The sequence below is a fragment of the Thalassophryne amazonica genome, chromosome 11, assembly GCF_902500255.1.
Source record: "Thalassophryne amazonica chromosome 11, fThaAma1.1, whole genome shotgun sequence".
NCBI lineage: Eukaryota > Metazoa > Chordata > Actinopteri > Batrachoidiformes > Batrachoididae > Thalassophryne > Thalassophryne amazonica.
Genome location: NC_047113.1, coordinates 50,838,486 through 50,864,305, shown reverse-complemented (window position 1 = coordinate 50,864,305; position 25,820 = coordinate 50,838,486). Strand labels below are relative to the sequence as shown.

General features: G+C 40.0%; 1 protein-coding gene across 1 annotated transcript; it reads right to left on the bottom strand.

The window, feature by feature from the left end:
* Positions 1–100: 100 nt before the first annotated feature.
* tex11 (testis expressed 11) lies at positions 101–25,116 on the bottom strand. Its single transcript, XM_034180944.1, is given in 29 exon segments — positions 101–259; positions 370–537; positions 1,362–1,482; positions 1,570–1,678; positions 1,767–1,916; positions 2,692–2,764; positions 2,959–3,072; positions 3,523–3,593; positions 3,705–3,782; positions 3,872–3,912; positions 4,006–4,046; positions 4,049–4,061; positions 7,145–7,230; positions 12,417–12,541; positions 12,632–12,734; positions 12,854–12,991; positions 13,216–13,301; positions 14,370–14,521; positions 14,821–14,899; positions 15,262–15,343; positions 15,445–15,540; positions 15,659–15,716; positions 15,800–15,885; positions 15,982–16,062; positions 16,283–16,402; positions 16,488–16,568; positions 16,660–16,739; positions 18,005–18,090; positions 24,773–25,116. Coding segments are annotated over 29 exon segments (2,931 nt in total). The 3' UTR covers positions 101–190.
* Between the last annotated feature and the right edge of the window lie 704 nt (positions 25,117–25,820).

Genomic DNA, 25,820 nt, shown 5'->3' with positions numbered 1-25,820 from the left:
ATGTGCTTGTTATTTCGGTTTAAGCGGCTCAGCATCTCTGATCAATACACGAGTAATGGCTAGTTGCAACAATCTGTAGGAAGCGGGTACATTTTAATTCACCTTTGAAGCAACTATGGAGACTTGTCAAAAGATCTCAGGCATCCAGTTGCTGTAGAACAAACAGGGAACTATGGAGAGGTCTATCTTTTTATTCTTCCATGATGAGGTTCTTGGCTTTATCCAACCTATCCAGGATTTCACTGTAGAGTCCAGACATCTGTGGGACAGAGTACCAACAGTTTAAATTCCATATATCATGCTAATACAATATCGTGGTCCTTCCTGGACCAGACTTAATTCCTCTTTCTCATCTGCCCAGTATTCTACCTGTGTCTCATAGCTCTCCTGTAAGGAGCCCAGGTATCTGATGAAGCTCATCGCTAGGCCGCACCACTTCTCAGCCTCAGGGTACTGAGTCAGACTGTAGAGCAAAATTCCAGTGTTCCAGGCCCGAGTCAGCAGCCAGAGGGTCTCCATCACAGGGAAGTCATCTGCCTGTTGGGATGAACAGGAAGTGGTTACCCAGTGATGCACCTGAGGGACATTGGACTTTCAATTAAAGATAAAGTTTGGAAGGGCTGAACTTTGACCTTGTCCCCTTTCACTTGCAGGTTAATGCTTTAGCTTTAAAAATGGGCTATCAGTGATTTTAAAGGGCTATTAGATAAAAGTTCAAGGCAGCCAATCTGCTCTGTGTAAGCCTGATCCCGTCAGATCTCAGAAGCTAATCAGTGCAGGACCTGGTTAGTACTTGGATGGGAGACCTCTTTGGAACACCGGCGGCTGTGTGTGTTTCTCCAGGTAACACTGGAGTTGCGTCAAGAAGGGCATCCGGCGTAAAACATGCCAAATATCAATGCGGATCTGGTTGTATCCAGTGTGGCGACCCCGAACACAAAAACGGGAGCAGCCAAATGGACAACAACATTAGATAAAAGTTCAGTTTCTTGGGATTTAACTTTGATCTAGAGAACTTCGTGTTGGCCTTTGAGCAATAACTCAATATGAAAAGGGGAAATGTGCTTTGCCTCCAAAGCAGTGGAAGGTCTCAGTAATTTGGAGCCTCTTTCATCAGCGTTGATAACTTGAGCTGCACATTAACATTCAAATTGACAGGAAAGGAGTGGTGAATGGAAGCATGTGCTAAATGAAGTGCGGCTGAAAGCCCATTGATTTATAAAAAAAAACAAAAAACATTCCATAACAGCAGGCAGGCGAGGAGTGGAAGGGGAGGCTTAATTACAGTGCAGGCTGTGTTCTGAGGGGGGAACAGGAGGTGGGGGCTATGGGATGGTGGCGTGTGATTGGTGCTGACTCACTGTGGCTGCAATGATGGACAGTGCCTCCTCAAAGTAGTCCCACACCTCCTCCAGAACATGGGTCTCCACCTGTGACACGCCGCTCGGCAGCGACAGCTTGATCAGGCTGTGGACATACTTGCTGTATTGAGCAATGGGAAATTTGATTTTAAAATTTGAGGGAATGGAATAAAAATGTGATTTGCAGGAAGAATCGTGAACAGCATGCCTGCAGCGGGTCAGATCCCGCTCTGGCTGTTTCTTGTGGAGAGACAGAGCAACCCTTAAGGCCTTCTTGCACAGCTGAGGGAAGTGGGCGGGGGGCTCCATGGTTAATGCTGCGCACAAAAATACAGATGCACGTTGCTCACGTGGAGGCTTCAGGCATGTTAAAGATTAGTAACCCAGCCACTGTTTTATGCTTACCTGCAATGGTTTCTAGCACTTTAGTTTCAACATGTTCAAGCTCCAGGACAGACTCCAGAACGGTCTCCACTTTGGGGTCACTCAGCTTGGCGCGAGCCTCAAACTCATACAACAGCAGCAAAGTATCTGTCGGGTCCTTCGGGAAGCTTCCTTCAAGAAAAAGTTAAGATGCGTCTTTAATACAAGCTAAATTTAATCCTACTGAACTTTATGTTTAAGACTATCATTAAGTCACCTGCACAGGACCCCCCCCCATTTTTTTTTATTATTCCATGTAGCTGTGTAGTTTTTCTATTCTGTATGTTTTCCCAAATCATTCCAAATCTGCATGTTCTGATGGAACAATTAGTGATTAAGTCTTATGTTTCTGTGTGTTGACATGTTCAGAAAATATCTTGAGAACTCCTAATCTGATTTTGATCGGTCTTGGCAGGTACACTGAGCCTATGGATGGGAAGACGTTTGTTTTGCCTCAGATCAGCCGACAAACAAGGTCAGATGTCGAGGTCAAATTTCCAGCCCCTATGCTAATATATAAAATTAAGTAATTGAAATGGTTAATTTAATGGAAATGAGTTTAAATATCTATTGTTACTGAACTTGATTGCTTAAAAGCTCATGTACCGTTTTTTCTGCGTGTCTGATACTTAAATGTGGGTGTGGTGCCACTAGCTCTCCGACTGTGCAATCTCAAACAGTTGATCCTTTTTACTCTGATCTGTGTATTATATGTGTGAATTAATGTCTGTAGTATGCTCTTGAAACTTACTTTAAAAAAACATATTTGTACATTTACTGTCATTTCTCCCACCCCAACACAAAAGAACCATGTCCCACCTGCTTCCCCATGCAAAAAAGGGGGAAATTCTCTGGAGCCAACACTGCTCACCTGTACAATTTGTAGAGGTTAGTGACTAAAAAGTACCTGATGCTTTCAGAGTTTTCCAGATCTCCCAGCAAATCTGAATGTGCTCCAGGGCCTGAGTGAGATCCTCGGTCTGCAGCAAGTACAAACTCAGTGAGCATTCTTAAGTTATCATCGCCCTCTAGTGGAGAGTTCCTCTTGTGAAGCAAACAAAAATTAAACCTCTCCATCAGCACTAATAAGATGATCAGTCACCACTTCTCACACTAAATGTCCAGCTGTGTGTACAGGAATTGTGCTAAATGTGTGTGAGGGGCAGAACTGCACCTGGGCAGAGTTGGGAGACTTTCTGTGGAGCTCCAAAGATGCAGCAGCCGCCATAAGCAGACATGTCTTCTGGCCCATGAGCAGTGTGCGATCAGGAGGGCACAGCTGGGACAGCTGCAGATAATATTGTCACATTCATTGACTATTTTGTCAGATTTTTCTTCTGTCTACTCTTATTCCCTCAGAATTTCTTATGACAGGAAGGTCGACAGCTTGAGTCAACCCTGCTCCTGGAGGTCACCTACCCTGCTCATTTTATTTCCTCTGAGCAAACCTCACAAAAATTAGCATAAATAATCACAAGGCATGAGAGCATAAATTCCTGTGACCAAAGAAGCCAAAATGCCAAGGTGGCGGCATAATGCAATCTGCAACCTCACCACTGTAGCTTTAAATAAATCATGTCAAAAACCATGCATACCATATCTGAATTTTCATAGTGAGGAAGCCATTAAAAGGACAGAGGCAGGAGAGGGATAGTGTGCCTTTCAAAATAAAAGCTGAGGTTGGATTACTCTGATTACAGATTAATCACTCTCACATGAAGCTAACCAGAGAACTTACCTGGTAAGAGAGCAGAAAGAAATCCCTCATTGCGTCGGGGCTGTTCTCACACTGCAGAGCAGAGTTCCATGCTGGAACATGGAAGCACACATGTACATACAACACACACACACACGCGTACGGCACACATAAGAATGGTGACTTCTCACTGCTGCAGAATGAGGTACGATGATTTGTGGTACCTATCTTCCTGAACCAGTGAGCTGCTTCTACACGTTCATCAACAGTCATGGACGATGGATGTGAAATCTTCTGCAGAGCTGCAGCAAAAAAACAAACTGAACACTCTGGAGATGAAAGTTTAGTCCTTCCTAAAACGCTACTTATCCCTCAGTGCATATGTACTCACCCATTTTAAGGTATGGCAGCAGAGCGCTCATGTTCAAACTCCTACATGAAGGAACGAAGCAGAATAAAAATGTTAAGTGTGGAGAAACCACACAAAAAACTATTTTACTATAAAGAGGTATTTCTTCTGCTCACCCTGTCTCATCGTGTGTTTTTTCTATTGTGGAGGAGAACAAGTCCGAACCAAGCATCTATTAAAAAAAAAAAAAACGGAGAAACTTTGGTTGACCTCCTTTCTTTCACCTACTAACTGTATTACACAGACACGCGCACACTTTTTCTGAGGAAGCACCAGAATATAGGTCAGTGGATCACAGAAGTGTACAGAAAGCAGACTTGCAAGAATCTTTCAGCACATAAGCATTTTGACTAAATGATGTCAATTTTTGCATAAAACAACAATCCTGTATTTTTATAGTCTCAAGAAATTAACACTGAAGCCTCTGAAACAAGGTATTGGGAAGGCCAGGTCAAATATTTTATATTCAAAAATAACTGCTGTAACAAACTTAGAAGCTTTGTTTTTATTTTAATTCAAAAGAACTCTCATATTTAAGAGTGAGGTGCAGACTGGCACTCACTATCGCCTGACAAAATTTGATCCAGATCTGATCCGGATTATGGATTTGTGGGCATTTGAAGTCCATTTTGCATTACATCTCAATCAAATTGCTTCAATCACTCTCATTTTTGTTATGGATTTACCTAAACCTCCAAAATTGTATGAAAGTTCTAATTTTATGCCTGTTTGTCTGTCTTCTAGCAATCAGTCAGAAGCAAATTGTCAAAAAAACAATGACAAATTGTGCATAGCCGAGCAATCCAATGTTCTGTGAAAATGATCTGAAAAAGAATTCAGTAACTGAAAAAGTTGGAAAAAAAAAAACTGACAACACAAAAAAATTGATTCAAGTACATGAACTAAATACATTTTCCTGACATTTGATCACATCTATTTTAGCTTATGAAAAGTCACTTCTAACAGGATTTTGACCTTTAAAATTTTTCCCAAGGTAAAATTTTGTGGAATTGGAAACTAGTGTTGGCAGAGGTTTGAGCTCTATGAGCACGGTCCTCTAGTTTGTTTTATGTGATACCTAAATACGTCCTTGTCATTTGATATTTTACTTAAAATTAGATGTGAAACTTCTTGGAACAGGAAGCCGAAAGCAGCGGGGCAGAGACTGCTCTGTCTCTACACAGCAGTTCATTCTGCCCAGCAGGTGAGCCAATGACACACCGCTGAGCTCAGAGAAACCCATTGAAGACTGAAGCAGATTGTGCGGAAGCACATTTCTGCTTTCTGAATTCAGAAAAAAAAAAATTTAAAAACTTGCCCAATTCTTCACCTATCAGTGGCCTCTAGAGATGTCCACGTGAACACTGCATGAGCTTCTACTCTACTCATGGCTGACTGGATTTAGCCTCATCGTCTCATGGATGCATTTTATGAAAAGGCAGTGGACTCTCTGTGGTGCAAAATGTAACTCACTGTAAATGGAACCAAACTGCGTTAAAAAAAAAAAACATCCACCATACATAACAATTATATTATTACCCTTGTGAAGTGCCTTGGGGTGACTCAAGTTTATGATTTGGTGCTACATAAATACATTTTATTTAATTTTCTATAAACTGGGACGAATATGCCACATGACACACAATCTACTAATCAAATGACAAGGACCCATTTACCAGGTGTTATGTAATGCAAAAATATACACGTTAAAGGTGCTAGAAATGATGTTGCACTAATGCAAGCATCTCAGGACCAAAACAACTGGGCTTATCTCTTAATACACACCAACCCTACCCCTTCCCCCCTCCTCCGCATTGAGTTTGGAACACCAGTTTGAGCTCTTTTAGCAGCTCAAAGAGCTCTCCATATGGGAAAAGCCATGCCTTTGTGATTCTCGTTGGGCCACGTTCTTGATCAGAGGTTCTTTTTCGCCTCTGAATGTGGTCCCTGTCATGTTTTGTCCCTGATTATTTTTATCTGGTCATTATATTTTAGTCATTTATCTAGTCTTGTCATAGTTTGGTTCTAATTATCTCACTCCTGTGTGTAATACTTTTGTCTGTGGTTTTATTTTCTGTTTATCTTACTTCAGTGATGTGTCTAGTTTCCATCCTGCCATTGTATATTCATTAGTTTGATTTCCTGTTTGCTTTTCTTTTGTCTTATGTTGAATTATCTGTTTATTGTTACACATTCCATTCTGTTCCATTCTGGTTTAGTCAGCCTTTATTTTCTTGTTTAGCTCTTTTCAGTTATATTTATTTCATGGTTTAATTCGTTGTTCCTTCATGTTGGGTTTTCTTTATTTTATTTCTTATTTATTAGAAATTAGGTTTTGTTCATCTTTTGTTCTGGTATTTTATTTTGATCACTGCGGTTAGGTTCATCATCTTGTCTCCTTCAGTTTGCATTTGTCTAACTGCGCTATCTTGCATCAGCTTCCCTCATCTTCATTGTAATTCTCTGTCTTCTTGCACTCTCTTGACTCCTGTCTCACCTGTCTCGTCTGACCACGCCCCTTCCAGAAAATTCCCTGACACCTGCGTCTTGTTTCTCTAATTACTGCACCTGTTATTTAAGCCCCTCACTTTCTCCACTCCCTGCCAGTTTGTTGTGATTTTTTGTCCACATTCCAGCCTTAGTTTTTTTGCTCTGTTTTGCCTTGCTGTGTTTGACTGTATATCATTTTGACCTTGCTCCTGCCTCAGCCCCTGTATTTTGTCTTCTGGTAATTTGAAACTGCTTGTTTTTTTGACCACGCCTGTGCTTGATTCCAGCCTGTACCGCCACCTCACTGACACCTGTGTACCGTACCCAAGTCTGATTTTTTTTAGATAAAGCCTTTTACTCCTACAATCTGAGTTTTGAGCCTGCAAATGTGTTCAACCACCTTCTGTGCTACAGCACCTCAATTCATGACAGTCCCTGTTACTGGATGATTACTAGGGTTGCTTTATAAACATGGGGATAGGCAACAGTTTCACAGCGTGGGATTCACACACTGCTAATGTAATTATAGGACTGATGTACACTAAGGTTTGGCTATGTTAACAAGGGAGAGAAAAGCTCTGATCACAAACAGAGGGAGTGTTGCTTCATTCTCTCAGCAGGATGCCATCACAAAATTTTTTACATAGAAAACATTTGTTAGCTGCTATACTAAGATTTAAAATTTTATTCATAGCATCTTCAATGTCAATTACTTTCATTGTCTCTGTGTTCTTCAGAGCCATAATGTGTATGTTGTGCTTTTACCTGAGAGCAGTCAGAACCTGAGCCTCATCGCTGGAGTTTTCACACAAACTCTCCAGTGCTTTCACGGCGGTATCCTGCTGTTCATTCTGTCACACGACAACAAATATCATCTTTGATAACAATTATATTCCCCACAATCATATAGTAAATAGAGGATTACCACACAACTTTACACTAGTTAGCATTTTCACCCAAATGTTGTTCTTTTTCTATCACTACTGGGTTAAACTTCCAAATAGTCTTGTTCCAACAATAAGTAAATAAACAAAAATGGTGGCATGGAGTTAGAGAGGCAGGCTTTTGACCAGAAAACCCTCAGTTCAATTCCCTGATTAGATAGGAAAAATGACGACGGTGCCCTTGGGCAAGTCAGGCCTGAGAGCATGCACATCACCACATCCAGCACACTATGGAGCCATACTGTGTACAGCATGGCAACCCCCAAAGAGGACATCCATTCTATCCACACCTCCCATCTCCATTTACTATTCTCCCGCAAAGGTATCAGTATCGTTCCTGTCAGATGTCTCTCGACCGAGACATGAATATCACTGCTGATATTCGTTCAGCATTTCTGCTGCATACAGATCCACTTATGGTAGCTGAGTCCAGGAAGTCAGCCTGGCTCATGTTTTTGATCCAGGACAATCACAAACCCAGATTTAAGGTCCTTAATCACCAAACTGTTCCTGGTCCTCTTATCGTACACCTGTTTTGTGGAATGATCTCCCTGCATCAATAAAACAGATTTTGTAGAGACTTTCAAGTCCAGACTTAAGACGCACTTATTTTCCCTTTCATATGGCTAGAATAGTATGGTACTATGCTTCCTACCCTTTTAAATTCTTTTTTTTTTTTTTTTAGTAAACAGAGCGGGCCGCGGTCTCAATGTTGTATGTTTTTCTTGAGGTCTCTTTCTAAAGGAATTTTAGTGTTTGCATCAAATAGAGAAACACTACAGAAAAAACAGTCCATTTATCATTTTCCATTTCATTAAACAAACTGCTCAATTATCAAGTTACAAACTACATTAAAATACACTTGATTTCTTTTTTTCTGTTGTGCTGCCTGACACATGCCAACAAAAATATCCCAGTCGTTTCTCAATCATATAACCTGATTTCCTTACAAATTAAAGCAAAATGTAAAGAATGTTTTCATTGAAATTGTGTTGAAACCTTTTGCAAAGTATTGTATATTTGTTGCCCCAATAAAATGCATGAGTATTATACAGGTGTTTTTGAAAATCTGACACACTGATACAGTATTATCACATGGGATATCAGTCTTAGATTTAACAGGTAGCGCCTCTTTAGTAGATTTAACAATTTTATGCCCGTTCCTCTTTCTCTGTAGTTTGAATTGGCATTTTCCCACATGAGAGGCAATAATACAACAAGGCGATGATCGCTCAGCCCATCTGGAAACACTGCCAGATGTAATGGACTGAGCCATCATTACCTCCGCCAAGGTGGTTATGTTTTCGGTTGAGTTTGTTTGTTTGTTTGTTTGTCTGTCTGTTTGTCAGCAGGATAACTCAAAAGGTTTTGAACAGATTTTGTTGAGTGGTTGGAAATGACAAGAGGAACAAGTGATTAAATTTTAGTGGTGATCCGGATCACGATCCACATCCAGGAATTTTTTAAAGGATTCTTCACCATTGCGAGATAGGGGGAATTTTGACATTCTAGTTTCTAACTCCACAAGAACAAGGCAGAAAGGCTTGAAAAAAATAAGGGTGTGACATCAATCAATCAATCAATTTTTTTTTATATAGCGCCAAATCACAACAAACAGTTGCCCCAAGGCTCTTTATATTGTAAGGCAAGGCCATACAATAATTATGTAAAACCCCACCGGTCAAAACGACCCCCTGTGAGCAAGCACTTGGCTACAGTGGGAAGGAAAAACTCCCTTTTAACAGGAAGAAACCTCCAGCAGAACCAGGCTCAGGGAGGGGCAGTCTTCTGCTGGGACTGGTTGGGGCTGAGGGAGAGAACCAGGAAAAAGACATGCTGTGGAGGGGAGCAGAGATCGATCACTAATGATTAAATGCAGAGTGGTGCATACAGAGCAAAAAGAGAAAGAAACAGTGCATCATGGGAACCCCCCCAGCAGTCTACGTCTATAGCAGCATAACTAAGGGATGGTTCAGGGTCACCCGATCCAGCCCTAACTATAAGCTTAGCAAAAAGGAAAGTTTTAAGCCTAATCTTAAAAGTAGAGAGGGTGTCTGTCTCCCTGATCTGAATTGGGAGCTGGTTCCACAGGAGAGGAGCCTGAAAGCTGAAGGCTCTGCCTCCCATTCTACTCTTACAAACCCTAGGAACTACAAGTAAGCCTGCAGTCTGAGAGCGAAGTGCTCTATTGGGGTGATATGGTACTACGAGGTCCCTAAGATGGGACCTGATTATTCAAAACCTTATAAGTAAGAAGAAGAATTTTAAATTCTATTCTAGAATTAACAGGAAGCCAATGAAGAGAGGCCAATATGGGTGAGATATGCTCTCTCCTTCTAGTCCCCGTTAGTACTCTAGCTGCAGCATTTTGAATTAACTGAAGGCTTTTAGGGAACTTTTAGGACAACCTGATATAATGAATTACAATAGTCCAGCCTAGAGGAAATAAATGCATGAATTAGTTTTTTCAGCATCACTCTGAGACAAGACCTTTCTAATTTTAGAGATATTGCGTAAATGCAAAAAAGAAGTCCTACATATTTGTTTAATATGTGCTGTGAATGACATATCCTGATCAAAAATGACTCCAAGATTTCTCACAGTATTACTAGAGGTCAGGGTAATGCCATCCAGAGTAAGGATCTGGTTAGACACCATGTTTCTAAGATTTGTGTGGCCAAGTACAATAACTTCAGTTTTATCTGAGTTTAAAAGCAGGAAATTAGAGGTCATCCATGTCTTTATGTCTGTAAGACAATCCTGCAGTTTAGCTAATTGGTGTGTGTCCTCTGGCTTCATGGATAGATAAAGCTGGGTATCATCTGCGTAACAATGAAAATTTAAGCAATACCGTCTAATAATACTGCCTAAGGGAAGCATGTATAAAGTGAATAAAATTGGTCCTAGCACAGAACCTTGTGGAACTCCATAATTAACTTTAGTCTGTGAAGAAGATTCCCCGTTACATGAACAAATTGTAATCTATTAGACAAATATGATTCAAACCACCGCAGCGCAGTGCCTTTAATACCTATGGCATGCTCTAATCTCTGTAATAAAATTTTATGGTCAACAGTATCAAAAGCAGCACTGAGGTCTAACAGAACAAGCACAGAGATGAGTCCACTGTCCGAGGCCATAAGAAGATCATTTGTAACCTTCAATAATGCTGTTTCTGTACTATGATGAATTCTAAAACCTGACTGAAACTCTTCAAATAGACCATTCCTCTGCAGATGATCAGTTAGCTGTTTTACAACTACCCTTTCAAGAATTTTTGAGAGAAAAGGAAGGTTGGAGATTGGCCTATAATTAGCTAAGATAGCTGGGTCAAGTGATGGCTTTTTAAGTAATGGTTTAAGTAATGGTTAACATAGTAAAATGTTCTATCAAACAACAAAGTTTGGTGATGATCGGATCCGGATTCCGGATCTGGTGATCCAGAATATGCAAAAATATAGGGAAAATAGAAAATGTGTCAGTGTGAGGTGACAAATGAAGCTAGAGATGCACAACTGACACCAAACTGTAGCTGAATCTGTACTGATTCAGTAAGGTGTCATCAGATTTGATGTAGCTTCAAATGTTATGGAGCTAGATCCAGAAGAAAACCGCCATTACTGAAAAATTGTTTTTATACAATAACTTTTGAACTAATAAAGACATAAAAGTGATTCCAAGTTCTAGTGGTATGTTTTCATGGTCAAGGATGTCAAATATAAAGGAAAGAAAAGTGTATGTATCATAGTTTTGGTTGTAACACTGAATTGTTGAATAGATCACTGTGCCAAGGAGGGAATCTCTTTAGGGTCAGTGATCCTATGGCCTTGTGTAGCACATGCAACACTTAAAAAATAGTTCTATTTCAGAATTTACTGTTATTTATTATCTCCGCCAAGGAGGTTATGTTTCGATCGAGTTTGTTTGTTTGTCTGTTTGTCAGCAGGATAACTCAAAAGGTTTCAACGGATTTTGATGACATTTTGTGGAGTGGTTGGAAATGACAAGAGGAACAAGTGATTAAATTTTAGTGGTGATCCGGATCACAATCCGGATCCAGACGTTTTTTAAATGATTCTTCACCATTGCGGGATAGGGGGAATTTTGACATTCTAGTTTCTAACTCCACAAAAACAAGGCAGAAAGGCTTGAAAAAAATTAGGGTGTAACATAGTCAAATGTTCTATCAAACAACAAAGATTGGTGATGATCGGATCAGGATTCCGGATCTGGTGATCCAGAATATGCAAAAATATAGGGAAAATAGAAAATGTGTCAGTGTGAGGTGACAAATGAAGCTACAGATGCACAACTAACACCAAATTGTAGCTGAATCTCTACTGATTCAGTAAGGTGTCATCAGATTTGATGTAGCTTCAAATGTTATGGAGCTAGATCCAGAAGAAAACCGCCATTACTGAAAAATTGTTTTTATACAATAACTTTTGAACTAATAAAGACATAAAAGTGATGCCAAGTTCTAGTGGTATGTTTTCATGGTCAAGGATGTCAAATATAAAGGAAAGAAAAGTGTATGTATCATAGTTTTGGTTGTAACACTGAATTGTTGAATAGATCACTGTGCCAAGGAGGGAATCTCTTTAGGGTCAGTGACCCTATGGCCTTGTGTAGCACATGCAACACTTAAAAAATAGTTCTATTTCAGAATTTACTGTTATTTATTTAGAGAAGTGTTTCATAAATGTTAAAAAATTAATATATTTGCAGTTTAGTTTAATAAATTGAATTTTGTGTATTTGTTTTTGTCTATAAGCACATGCATTATTAATATCAGTGCTCAGATGACAGTAGCTTCTGGGAAAGGTGCAAGTTGCAATAAACTGTGATGCCAAGCGCTAAGGATACATGCTATCCAGTCACAGCAGATGAAACTTTTTTTACTAGCAAACATCACTGTTAGACTTTTTTAGGTTCAATGATTCCACGGCGTGTAGATGTTATGGTGTCATGGCCTTGGCGGAGGTTTGCACTCTCCGAGTGCTTCTAGTTTCCATATAATATGAGATGGGGAAACATTTCCAAATGCATTCATGATGCCAGGCTGGTGTACAAACCCCAGTGATGAGTCGTACCTCCAAAGCAATCTGAGCAGCCAGACTGAGAAGATTTGAAGCAGCATGCTCAGATACGAGCAGTCTGGCCTCACTGGCCACAGGATGTCTGGCCAGAAGCCCCATGGCATTTACTGCTTCTGCAGCTAGAATAAATATAAAAGTTATCAAACGCTTCACAAGACAGAGCACACGATGCACACACAATGTGCCTAAACAGAACTGATTGTACGTACCTTTCTCTGCGTGATTCCCCTGAACTGCAATCATGTAAACACTGAACTGAGTGAAAATGCTGTCAGGATCACATCTCTCTGCCTCCTTAACTGCTTCTTTGGCCTGATAAGCACAACTTTTCTCATCCATGCAAATGCACTACACATGCATAAACTCTGCATACTATTGTGGTTTGTGATGCACAAGCCATAAGACCACCATAACAATTAAAAATGTTGTACCTTTTCCAGCTGCTTTAGCTGCAGGAAGCAGGAAGCTCTGTTCCTCTGCAATTTGGCTAAATTGGGCTCCATCTGACCTGCCTTGAAGAAATTCAGGGAGTAGTTGTACCACTGCACAGCCTCAGAATACTTCTTGGCCTTGAAAAGGAGACAGAGACTGAATATAGTCGTACTTTGCTCTACCGCATTTATCTATTCTATGTATTCACGGGGGGTGGGCAAACTAACTACTAACTAACTTCCAAACTAACTCTGAGGTCTGAGGCCAGATATTTGATCAACAGTAGGACTATTCCTGATAGAAACATGAATTCTCACACAGACCAAAGAAACAACAGAAAATAGGGTGTTTTTTGGTGTACCTCAAAGTATTTAGCAGCTTTATCCCACAGCAAGACATGTAGATTATTGAGGGCCTGAGGACTCAGCAGTTTACCTGTATAATGGCCTGAAGGCAAACGGTAATCAGACAAAATTACAGTGAGATTACAGTGAATTTATTATATTTGTATTTTCAGGTTCAGGTAACTTTATTTGTACCCGTAGGTAGATTTGGCTTGCAGCAACAGAAAACAGAAAAAAGGTGTCCATGTAGTCAACACAACAAACAACACAATAAAAACACTAAAAATACTAACAAAGACATACACAAAACAAGTTAACAAACACCACCAAGGACTCACAACCTTAAAACCACTAAAAGATGGTCAGCTTAAAACTAGTGGTGCAAAGGGCAAATAAATAAATAAGTATAGAAATATCTAAATATAAGCATATGCAAACCTACTAAGATTTGTTCAGGTTGCACAATTGCTGCTGAGACAAACTACTCCTGTAGCGTTTTGTTCTACACCTTGGGACTCTAAACCTACGGCCAGAAGGTAGAAGCTGAAATTCATTAGCCAGGGGGTGGGAGTCATCAACTATAATGCAGTTGGTTATCCGCTGTAACTGTTTAGTGTACAGGGACTCTAAACTCAGCTGCGATTCACCAATCAACCGACTGGACCATTTAATGATCTGACTCAGTCTGTTCCTATCCTTCAATGTCAAACTGCCAAACCATGCCATCAAAGAAAAAGCTAAAACAGATTCAGTAAAAGCACGATAAAATAGTGTTAACATGGTTCGGTCAATGTGAAAATACGACAGTTTCCTGAGACAGAACAAGCGCTGATGTCCCTTCCTACACACCGCCTCACAGTTTGCCTCAAACTTCAGCGAGTCATCAATAATAGTCCCAAGGTATTTATAAGTTTTCACAATTCCAAATGGTTGACCATTCATTGTTGTGTTGCCAGGTGTGCTACATCAATTTATCTATAATTATTTGTCTTTATTAAAGATACAGTGTGTAGGCTTTAATAACATTTAGTGATGAGGTTGCGCACTGTGTTATGCCGTCACTGGTCACAGGTTTGCTAAGAAACACCTGTAAATCCTGCACACTGTAGCTTTAAGAATAGAGTTTTGTAAAAAAAAAAAAAAAAAAATCCTCAAATAGAAAGAGAGGTACCAGTGATGATATCCTCTATCTTCTGTTTGCCCAACAGCTCTTTGCCTTTCTGCAGCAGAAGCTCAACATGCAGCACAAGAGCTGTTCCCAGGTCAGGGGATGACTCAAAGTGCTGACACACGCCTTTCAGAAACTCAAATCCCAGCATTTCCCTAAAAAAAAAAAAAAAAAAGACAGCATTCAAAACTAAACAGAATGATAATGTGAATGATAATGAATGATGATAATGACAATGTAAAAAGTGTTTTGAGATTTTTGCAAATTTATTAAAAATAAAAAACTAAAATCACATGTACATAAACATTCACACCCATTGCTCAAAACTTTGTTGATGCACAGTTTTAATAAATTTGCAAAAAAAAAAAAAAAGTTAAAAACCTTTTTCATCTTGTCATAGAATTTTGAGGGGGAAAATTAATTTACACCATTTTGTGCCACACCTAAGTTTTACCTGTCTTGAGACATGAGCAGTTTCACTGTGCTCAAACAAACCTCAAGAGAAATCTGACATTCAAACATCTCATGAAGTCCTGGCAAAGAGAGAGAGGGGGGGGGGGAGGAGGGGGAGTTTTATCTTCTGCATTTAAGCTGCTTTTTCCCTAAATGTTCCTCCAAAGTTGCCCACAAGCACAAAGTAAGACTTTCAAATGATGCAGTACAGCCAGACGTGTACTGGTTGTGACTGACCCATTACATACAGACCTAAAACATAAGATGGAAAAACAAATCATTATTTTGTTGCTTCATGAACATCAATGTTTTGTTCTGCAGTATGAAGGACTCAAATTTGCAGCATTCCATGCATAAGCCTGCTTTTCTAACTTTTAGGCACCTGCTGCCTGCGCTAATTAATTCCATGTAAATTATTCAGTAAGGTCTGGTAATAACTAACCTGCTCTGATATCATCATCTATGGCACTGGCTCTCAGGAGTATTCTGATCTTCAGATAAACCCCAGAAGCGCTTGCACATTCCTGTCAAATTGTACAATGTATCTAGCATCTGAAACATTTACTTTTTTGTTGTTGTTGTTGTTATTGTGCCAAAATTTAAATCAAAGTAAAAGTGATTCTACCTTGTTGGCTAAGCTCACAGCATTAAGTGCCTTGTCCTGAAATTTCTGACAATCCCACTCTAGATAAACAGTGGCAAGGAGCCTCAAAACCTTGGCCTAAAATGAGGGAAATAGAAAAACAGAAACAAAGCTGAGTTTTTTTGTTTTGTTTTGTTTTTTTTATTTTGTGATACCTGTGCTTTTTATATTGACAGACTGTATGTCATTCACTTACCTGGACCTCAGAGCCAGGAGCATATTTCACATACATCTTCCCAATGTCATAGCTCTGACTGCAAAATAAAGAAATCCTTTTTGTTCCCCCTCCATACTCAATTTTTTTTTCTCAGCAATTTAGATGTAATATGTTATTTACCTCAGCCAGAATGAACTGTCTTCAAACATTTTCTGATTGTAAAAATCAACTCCAAAGTTGTAGCACATCAGGGAGAGATATGCAGTCTGTAAAAAATAAAAATAATAACAAAAATCCACCTGTCAGTCAACATGCTCAACATTCCAAGAAAATATAAATTAAATAAAAATGTAAAACTGTACTTCTTTGGGTAGCCGCAGCAGCATGTCTTTACATCGTTGCATACAGGCCACAGCCTCTTGGTTCTTCCCTTGACTTATTGCCTGTAAAGCAGCTGAGAATTCTTATAAAACGTCAGCAAACAACATGAATTTATATGCCTGTTAGCAGAGGATGAATTTTCCCCCATCATTGTTTCTTCAGTTCACATTTTAGCTGTCTCACACTTCACACTACAAGTCTGTCAGAACAGCACTTTCTTAGCTGACAAATATCACAAGAACAAATATACACGTTGAAAGTGTTGAATGTGCCACAGCTCACCGATTCTGCCTGGAATGAGAAAACTCGAAGCAGTTCCTTCTCTACGTCCCCTTTGGATGAGTTGGTGTCGGCTGCTCCAAGTCCTCTGGATGTTAGGTGGTTGTACAGGCTTTCCAGGCTCTGGGAATGTTGTAGAAATGCATTAAGACTGCATCATATCTCAATGTACTCAAAGCATAAACATTTTTTTGTCCTCTGTCTTTACCTTGACAGCAAACCTGAAGAAGTTATCTGCCATTTGGGGATTTTTGCAGTCCAACCAGGTGCGTCCTGTTTTAGTGGCCATCTGTATAGTTTAAACATTCACATGTACAGTCTTTTACCTCATGAAGTGGTCATATCAGTGCTCTCACAGGACTGGCCACAGTGCATTTTACCAAGAGTTGCTTGCGGATGACTCCCTCTGGTGGATTTTCAGGTACACAGCAGCACAGCAGACTGCATGCCACATGACGCACTGAAAAGATGATGAGAAACTGTGAATGTGCTTTGAAACAACAGCCATCAATATGTGTCAATATATCAGATGATATATTGCCATTTATATTTACCTCCGCCAAGGAGGTTATGTTTTCAGTCGAGTTTGTTTGTTTGTCTGTCTGTTTATCAGCAGGATAATTCAATAGGTTTTGAACAGATTTTGATGAAATTTTGTGGAGTGGTTGGAAATGACAAGAGGAACAAGTGATTAAATTTTAGTGGTGATCCGGATCACGATCTGGATCCAGGAATTTTTTAAAGGATTCTTCACCATTGCAGGATAGGGGGAATTTTGACATTCTAGTTTCTAACTCCACAAAAACAAGGCAGCAAGGCTTGAAAAAAATTAGGGTGTAACATAGTCAAATGTTTTATCAAACAACAAAGTTTGGTGATGATCAGATCTGGATTCCGGATCTGGTGATCCAGAATATGCAAAAATATAGGTAAAATAGAAAATGTGTCAGTGTGAGGTGACAAATGAAGCTAGAGATGCACAACTAACACCACATTGTAGCTGAATCTGTACTGATTCAGAAAGGTGTCATCAGATTTGATGTAGCTTCAAATGTTATGGAGCTAGATCCAGAAGAAAACCGCCATTATCGAAAAATTGTTTTTATACAATAACCTTTGAACTAATAAAGACATAAAAGTGATTCCAAGTTCTAGTGGTATGTTTTCATGGTCAAGGATGTCAAATATAAAGGAAAGAAAAGTGTATGTATCATAGTTTTGGTTGTAACACTGAATTGTTGAACAGATCACTGTGCCAAGGAGGGAATCTCTTTAGGGTCAGTGACCCTATGGCCTTGTGTAGCACATGCAACACTTAAAAAAATAGTTATATTTCAGAATTTACTGTTGTTTATTTAGAGAAGTGTTTCATAAATGTTAAAAAAATTCATATGTTTGAAGTTTAGTTGAATAATAAATTGAGTTTTGTCTCTTATTTGTTTTTGTCTATAAGCACATGCAATATCAATATCATGCTCAGATGACAGTATCTTCTGGGAAAGGTGCAAGTTGCAATAACTGTGATGCCAAGCGCTAAGGATACATGCTATCTAGTCACAGCAGATGAAACTTATGAGCAAACATCACTGTAGACTTTTTTAGGTTCAATGATTCCACAGGGTGTAGATGTTATGGCGTCAGTGACCCCATGGCCTTGGCGGAGGTTTGCACTCTCCGAGTGCTTCTAGGTTTATTATGTCTACATATTAAAGTAATTAAATATACCTTTGGCTTTCTGATCTTTACTTATGCTGGTGCCCACGTTCTTTGTAACTGCCCAATTCCACAGCTGGATGGCACATTCCTCAAAACTGTGATATAAGCAAGAAAGAACAAGTACGGACACAACCTGCAAATTTGACCAAACTATAGAGCATATACAGATGGCATAATGTTGTAATAAATGTAGATTACACCGACCTATACAGACGAAATTTTAGATCAGTTATCTTATGTAAGACTCATCACTTTACAGTGATTGTAACAATATCATGATAGTGTCAGAATGCAGTTTTACACCAAACCCTACATATGGACTACTGTAGGAGAAGTGGGGGAAAAGTGTAAGCGGTATAGCAAGACTTTTAAATATTTTTGTGTATTTACAAATGGTGGTTGACCTCCTTAAAGTTAATATTGACTGAATTTATCTTTAGTTGTGTTAGTTCTGCAATAAGATCTGCAGGCTGTACTAATGCTCATTACAAGTACCTGTGGGTCCATTGTTTTTGAAAAGATCATGTAGGCCAGAGACTTGAGAAAAAAGTTCCTCTATCACCTCATCATAATCTGACTGCTGGTTCTGGAGGAGGGTGTCAATTAGACCTAGGTATGAACAAATGCAAGTCAAGACATACTGAGAAAACAAAAAGACACATCTGTTATTCACTCATTCACAGCTGTTCAATATAGTATTAGCATGCATGTAACGCACAACAATATATATATTTTTTAGACATAATTCAAACATGCATCGGTTGCTTTTACTGTGACAGACAAGACAAGAAACATTACATGCTCTTCACAGCACTAGAGTACTGTGCACAACTTTAGAAAACAGCAAAAAAAAACTGCTACATATCTAATAGCTATAATAACAGACTGGCTATTCTTATATCCTCTGTAATCACTAACCAATTTTCTATTCTTATAACTTCCCATCGTGCATGTAGGCGAATGGAGGTACGCAAGATTAGCCCACCACATGGAGGTTATGGCAGATCTGTACATGGAATGAACGATTTTGACCATGATGACAAATAGGGTTTGCAAAAGCGTGAAGCCACACCATCGCCCAACAAACGATCGTTGCCATTTCGAATTCCGGAGTGTCAGTCAGTTGTCACTGTGCAAATGGATCACTGACAAGGCATCAGTTCAATCGGCAGTTTGAAAGTGGCACGAAACAAATTGAGAACTTGAGTGCATGTTTCTCTTTGATGCTTGTTCTCACATTGTTCTCCGCTGTAAGAATGCTTGGCGAAAGGTTCAAGTCGCTAATGAACAAGAAACACTGATAAAGGTGTTCCCAGTGACATGTATTTATGGAGTTTAGACATATTTTTATAATTGTACATTCATTCATTTTCTACCCTTCGGCAGCAGAACAAGCAGCCCATCTCACACTTTCCTGTCCTCAGCCAAGTCCCTGGGGGATCCTGAGGCATTCCCAAGCCAGCTGCTTGTCCTGCATCTTCCCTGTGGTCTCCTCCCAGTTGGACGTGGCTGGAAGACATCCTTAGAGAGACATCTAGAGGGTATCCTCACCAGATGCCCAACCCACCTCAGCTGCCTCCTTTCAATGTGAAGAACCAGCGGTTCTACTTCAAATCTCCTCCCGGATAGTCGAGCTTCTCATCCTGTCGCACAGATACAAGACTGAGTAATTTCATTTTCACTCCTTGTGTCTGCAACCTTGTTCTTTCAGTCATTACCCAAAGCTCATGGCCATACATGAGGATGATGATACGAGTGTAAAGCTACTGGTAAATTGAGAGTCGGGCCTTCCGGGTCAGCTCCTTCAAAACCATGACGGACTAATGCAGCGTCCGTAAAACATCATATGTAGCCCCAATCAGTCTATTGAGCTCACACTTCAACTTACCCCCACTCATGAACAAGACCAAGTACTTAAACTCCTCCACTTGGCAATAAGTCTCCCCTGATGCTGCGTGGACAATCCACCCTCTTCCGACATAAGACCATGGTTTCAAATTTGTAGGTGCTGTTTCTCATCCCAGTCACTTCAGACTTGGCCTCAAACCTGCCCAGTGCGCACTGGAAATCACTGTCTGATGAAGCCAACAGAAAGACATCATCCAGAGGTGGGACAACGTCAGTGTCAAGTCATCAATCTGCAAGTCCCAAGTCGAGTCTCAAGTCAGGTTACAAACAATTGGTGGTCATTATGACTTGAAATTTGACTTGGGACTTGCTGATTCATGACTTGAGAGTGACTTGATGTGACTTCATCCCCCTCTGACATCATCATATGATGTAAATTTGTGTTCTCCCACTGTGCCAATGCTGAAGAATTGGGACATAAAAAGCCTTTTTAATCAGTTGTGGTGGAATCACAATATCTACACTCTGCATGTACAGTCCACAGCTACACAAGCGGACTGGAAGCCGTAAGAATAGAAAGTCGCTGAACGATTGCGATGACTGTAACAAAAGCCACTTCGATAATGATATTTATAATAAGCTGTCATAACTATACACCTAACTATTGAACTAAATATCAGTTCAATAAGTTAATAATTAGTTAACTTATTAACACAATAATTTAATAAAAAATGCAAAAATTAAATGCCAAAATTTTCACATTAGTTGTGTTTCTGTGCAGTGGCTAATTAGCTAATTATTTCAGGTGTTTATTTCTCCCTCATAGGACCACCTGTGTTGTTTTAAAATCATAACCTTGCCAAACCGTTGTTAATTACATTACAGGTAACTAGCTTTCAATCTGTATTATCTTATCCCTCTAACAGTAGTTGTAACTAGTTATCAAGCAAAGTGCGAACTTGTGCTTATGCTACGCTAGCTGCTACCCTCTAGCAAAGCTAACACAAGCTAACGAGTAACATTTGTGAGCAAGATTAGTTTATGAGTACGATCTCGTTTACGTTATTTGGTATGACAAAGCCCAGACAACGAAAACTGATACTTACGTTTCATAGTTGACGTAAACAGCTCCATTTTATTTCTCCCAGAAGTAAAAATAATTTGTAGCTTTGTGGAGTCACATATGACAACTGGCTAACTAATCATTCAGAAAAGAACAACAAAAACAAAAAAAGTAGGAAACCTGAATAATAGTTAGCTAAATGTGTCAATTTATATATATATATATATATATATATATATATATATATATATATATATATATATATATATATATATATATATATATATACACTGTATGTCATTGCTTAATAATGGTTTAACATCCAGGGGCCCTATCTTGACTCAAATGCATAATGAAAAGCACATGACATGAGTGCATTTGGTGTATGTTCAACTCCACTTGCAATTTACAATACATGACATGTATTCTGAGCACAAACTAAAGCCAGCATCACTTTGGGTGACCTGTTGCAAAATAGTGCTTAATTAATTAATTGGAAATCTGGTCAGAACTGTAATGTTTGTAGTATTTTGGTAACACAAGCACCATTGCATGCTCCCTGACCTGATCTGATCTTTGTTGGGCTGTGTTGGAGAATGCAACTCCACCTGACCTGGTTACCAGTGCATTTGGATTCTGTCGAGCCATTATGGGCATGTTCAAAATCCCATAGTCACTGTGTCACATCGGCTTGGATCGGTTCATCTAAATCAGATCTCCACAGATGAGTGCAAGAATAAAGTTTGAGCTGTGTCGTTTAGTAGATAGTGACACTTGGGTGGGCTGCATTGTATGCTCCTTTTTGCCAAGTAGAACATACTGCACAACATAGTAAGACTGGAAGCACCAGGATCCAGAGGACTTGAACTTTTGTTCTCCTCCAAAGATGTCAGCATCACCAAGCACCTCTGTCCAGCAACCTCATGACCCCATGAGCTCCTCCTCAGCATGTTTCCATCGAAAAGGCCGAAGTCCTCCATATATGTAATTGTCGCTGCTCAGAAGAGTCAATCTGAGTCTCAATCCAGGTCCATCACAAACCTAGATTTCTCATTCAGCTTCTAAAGCAGTGCAAATGCCTGAAGCCAATGAGATACAACAAATCCAGCAACAACAGCACAATGCAGAGATGAGGCAGGATGACTGGGTACCATTTAAACAAGTTTTATTATTTTTCTGCCATATATCAACTATATTCTAGAGTTACTGTTCCAGCAACACAAAATGAAAACAGGGAACACAACACTCTCTGTGGACCTACTACTTTCATGTCAGATTTGATGCATGATGGCTTTCTAGAAGACCTCAACTTTTCCAGCCAGAGGGCAGACTTCTGTCTACTCTCCTGGCTTGTAGACAAACTATTTTTAAAAAGTTTTTGTCATGCTCGAGTTTCACAATATAATGGGATATACATCTAAATTTGCCAACCAACAGTTGGCTCGCAAAATTATATTTCTGTGTTCCAAAATTGCAAGATGAATAGTGTCTGGAGACTGCAGCTTTTTTTTTTAATCATTTGATCAACAGGACAAAATGGGCTGGAAATCCCCCCCCCCCCCCCCCCAGACTCCTAAATTGATAAAAGACTCTTTTTTTTGTTGTTGTTACTGGTTCATTTACTCAAAGGGATGGGTGCATACTGTCTACTTAGACCCAGTTGGTCTGTGTTTGTAAAACCAAATTCTACATAAAACATTTTAACCTACCCCTCAGTCTCTCAGTTAGCAACTTCCAGCAATTGTTTGTCGGGAGACTTATCTGTAGCTCCGCTGGCCCAGCGGGAATGTCTTGTGTTGTTGCATTGTATGTTGTTGACACAGCAGTTGCATTTCAAGCTACACTCTCACAGGGTTCCCTCACTCTTTTTAAAACACGTCCTGGTAGGACATCATCTGTAATAACTAACGTGGCACATTGTGATTTGCACAATGTGCTTTTCTTGAGCCAAACCAACCAGTGTGACATCACACACAGTACAACAGGGCAGCACTCAGCAATATTTTGAAGGCACAGGCCTAAGCTGTGTGTGTGTGTGGTGTGTGTGTGTGTGTGTGTGTGTGTGTGTGTGTGTGTGTGTGTGTGTGTGTGTGTGTGTGTGTGTGTGTGTGTGTGTGTGTGTGTGTGTGTGTGTGTGTGTGTGTGTGTGTGTGTGTGTGTCAGCATTTTGTGGCACACGCATTTCGATGTTCCACTTAACTCATTTAAAGAAAGAAAACAAAAAGTGGAAGTTACTCTTAAGGTTACTCTTAATGACTGTTACAGCTGTCATATTGTACAAACTACTTCCTATCAAAAATTACTCATTAAATATGGTTGTGCTTTTGCATAAAACATACTCTGTCTCCTATGACTGTATTTACATAAAAATAACTTATTTCAATTTGTGTTAAAATTCACACTATTTAATATAATTTACACTGTTCTAGATTAACATTGCTCTTCAGATAGTTACAATATTGCCTGCTTAGAGTATTGCTCTATGTGGCTTTTGAAAGTGTACTTTCAACACTGTATAGAGTACTTTAACACTGTTCTGATGCAAAAGTATAACTGTTGTGGCATAAAGGAATAGCATGCACAGATAATAGATTTGTGCTCACAAACACCTGGTTATGGGGCAAATCAAATCAAATCAATTTTATTTATATAGCGCCAAATCACAACAAACAGTTGCCCCAAGGCGCTTTATATTGTAAGGCAAAGCCATACAATAATTACGGAAAAACCCCAACGGTCAAAACGACCCCCTGTGAGCAAGCACTTGGCGACAGTGGGAAGGAAAAACTCCCTTTAACAGGAAGAAACCTCCAGCAGAACCAGGCTCAGGGAGGGGCAGTCTTCTGCTGGGACTGGTTGGGGCTGAGGGAGAGAATCAGGGAAAAGACATGCTGTGGAGGGGAGCAGAGATCAATCACTAATGATTAAATGCAGAGTGGTGCATATAGAGCAAAAAGAGAAAGAAACACTCAGTGCATCATGGGAACCCCCCAGCAGTCTAAGTCTATAGCAGCATAACTAAGGGATGGTTCAGGGTCACCTGATCCAGCCCTAACTATAAGCTTTAGCAAAAAGGAAAGTTTTAAGCCTAATCTTAAAAGTAGAGAGGGTGTCTGTCTCCCTGATCCGAATTGGGAGCTGGTTCCACAGGAGAGGAGCCTGAAAGCTGAAGGCTCTGCCTCCCATTCTACTCTTACAAACCCTAGGAACTACAAGTAAGCCTGCAGTCTGAGAGCGAAGCGCTCTATTGGGGTGATATGGTACTATGAGGTCCCTAAGATAAGATGGGACCTGATTATTCAAAACCTTATAAGTAAGAAGAAGAATTTTAAATTCTATTCTAGAATTAACAGGAAGCCAATGAAGAGAAGTCAATATGGGTGAGATATGCTCTCTCCTTTTAGTCCCTGTCAGTACTCTAGCTGCAGCATTTTGAATTAACTGAAGGCTTTTCAGGGAACTTTTAGGACAACCTGATAATAATGAATTACAATAGTCCAGCCTAGAGGAAATAAATGCATGAATTAGTTTTTCAGCATCACTCTGAGACAAGACCTTTCTGATTTTAGAGATATTGCGCAAATGCAAAAAAGCAGTCCTACATATTTGTTTAATATGCGTATTGAATGACATATCCTGATCAAAAATGACTCCAAGATTTCTCACAGTATTACTAGAGGTCAGGGTAATGCCATCCAGAGTAAGGATCTGGTTAGACACCATGTTTCTAAGATTTGTGGGGCCAAGTACAATAACTTCAGTTTTATCTGAGTTTAAAAGCAGGAAATTAGAGGTCATCCATGTCTTTATCTCTGTAAGACAATCCTGCAGTTTAGCTAATTGGTGTGTGTCCTCTGGCTACACACTGGACACAGTGAAATCTCACTGCATTCTCATTTGAGAATGACACGCCCACTGAGCTGATCTGTGCTGTGTGACACGCCCACTGAGCCGATCTGTGCTGCGTGACACGCCCACTGAGTCCATCTGTGCTGCGTGACACGCCCACTGAGTCCATCTGTGCTGCGTGACACGCCCACTGAGCCCATCTGTGCTGTGTGAGTGTGACACGCCCACTGAGCCCATCTGTGCTGTGTGACATGCCCACTGAGTCCATCTGTGCTGTGTGATACTCCCACTGAGTTGATCTGTGGTATGTGACACGCCCGCTGAGCCGATCTGTGCTGTGTGACACGCCCACTGAGTCCATCTGTGCTGTGTGACACGCCCACTGAGCCGATCTGTGCTGTGTGACACGCCCACTGAGTCCATCTGTGCTGTGTGATACTCCCACTGAGTTGATCTGTGGTATGTGACACGGCCACTGGCCGATCTGTGCTGTGTGACACGCCCACTAAGCTGATCTGTGCTGTGTGACACGCCCACTAAGCTGATCTGTGCCACGCCCAAACGCCTGTGGTGAATGAACACTTGAAACCTGAACACCCCATGACCCAATCCCGGATAAGCAGTTGAAGATGTATGTATGTATGTAAATCTGAAGAAGTTACCAAAACTAAAAAAAGAAGTAATTCTCAAATGTTTTCATAAATAACAAGTTACATGAACTTTAGTCAACTCAAAACTCAAAGCATATTTTTAAGTGAAACAAACATGGCCAATTTCAATTAAATCAATTTAAATGGGTATAATAATGTCCTAAAAAGTTTCAGTATGTTGCACTGCAATTAAACAGTCAGGTTTTGAGTCAATGATCCTCTGGTTTATGAGCAACCTGTTTTAACAAAGCATGTTTCCCATGTTTTAACCATAAAAGGTATACGAATATGCTGGACAAAGCTTGCATGACATCACCCACTAATTTTCTGTAGAGACCCGGTGTCCCGTCGAGATGAGGTGAACGTCGAGATGAGGTGCGTCGCGCTACTGCGCATGCGTGTGCATGTGCACATT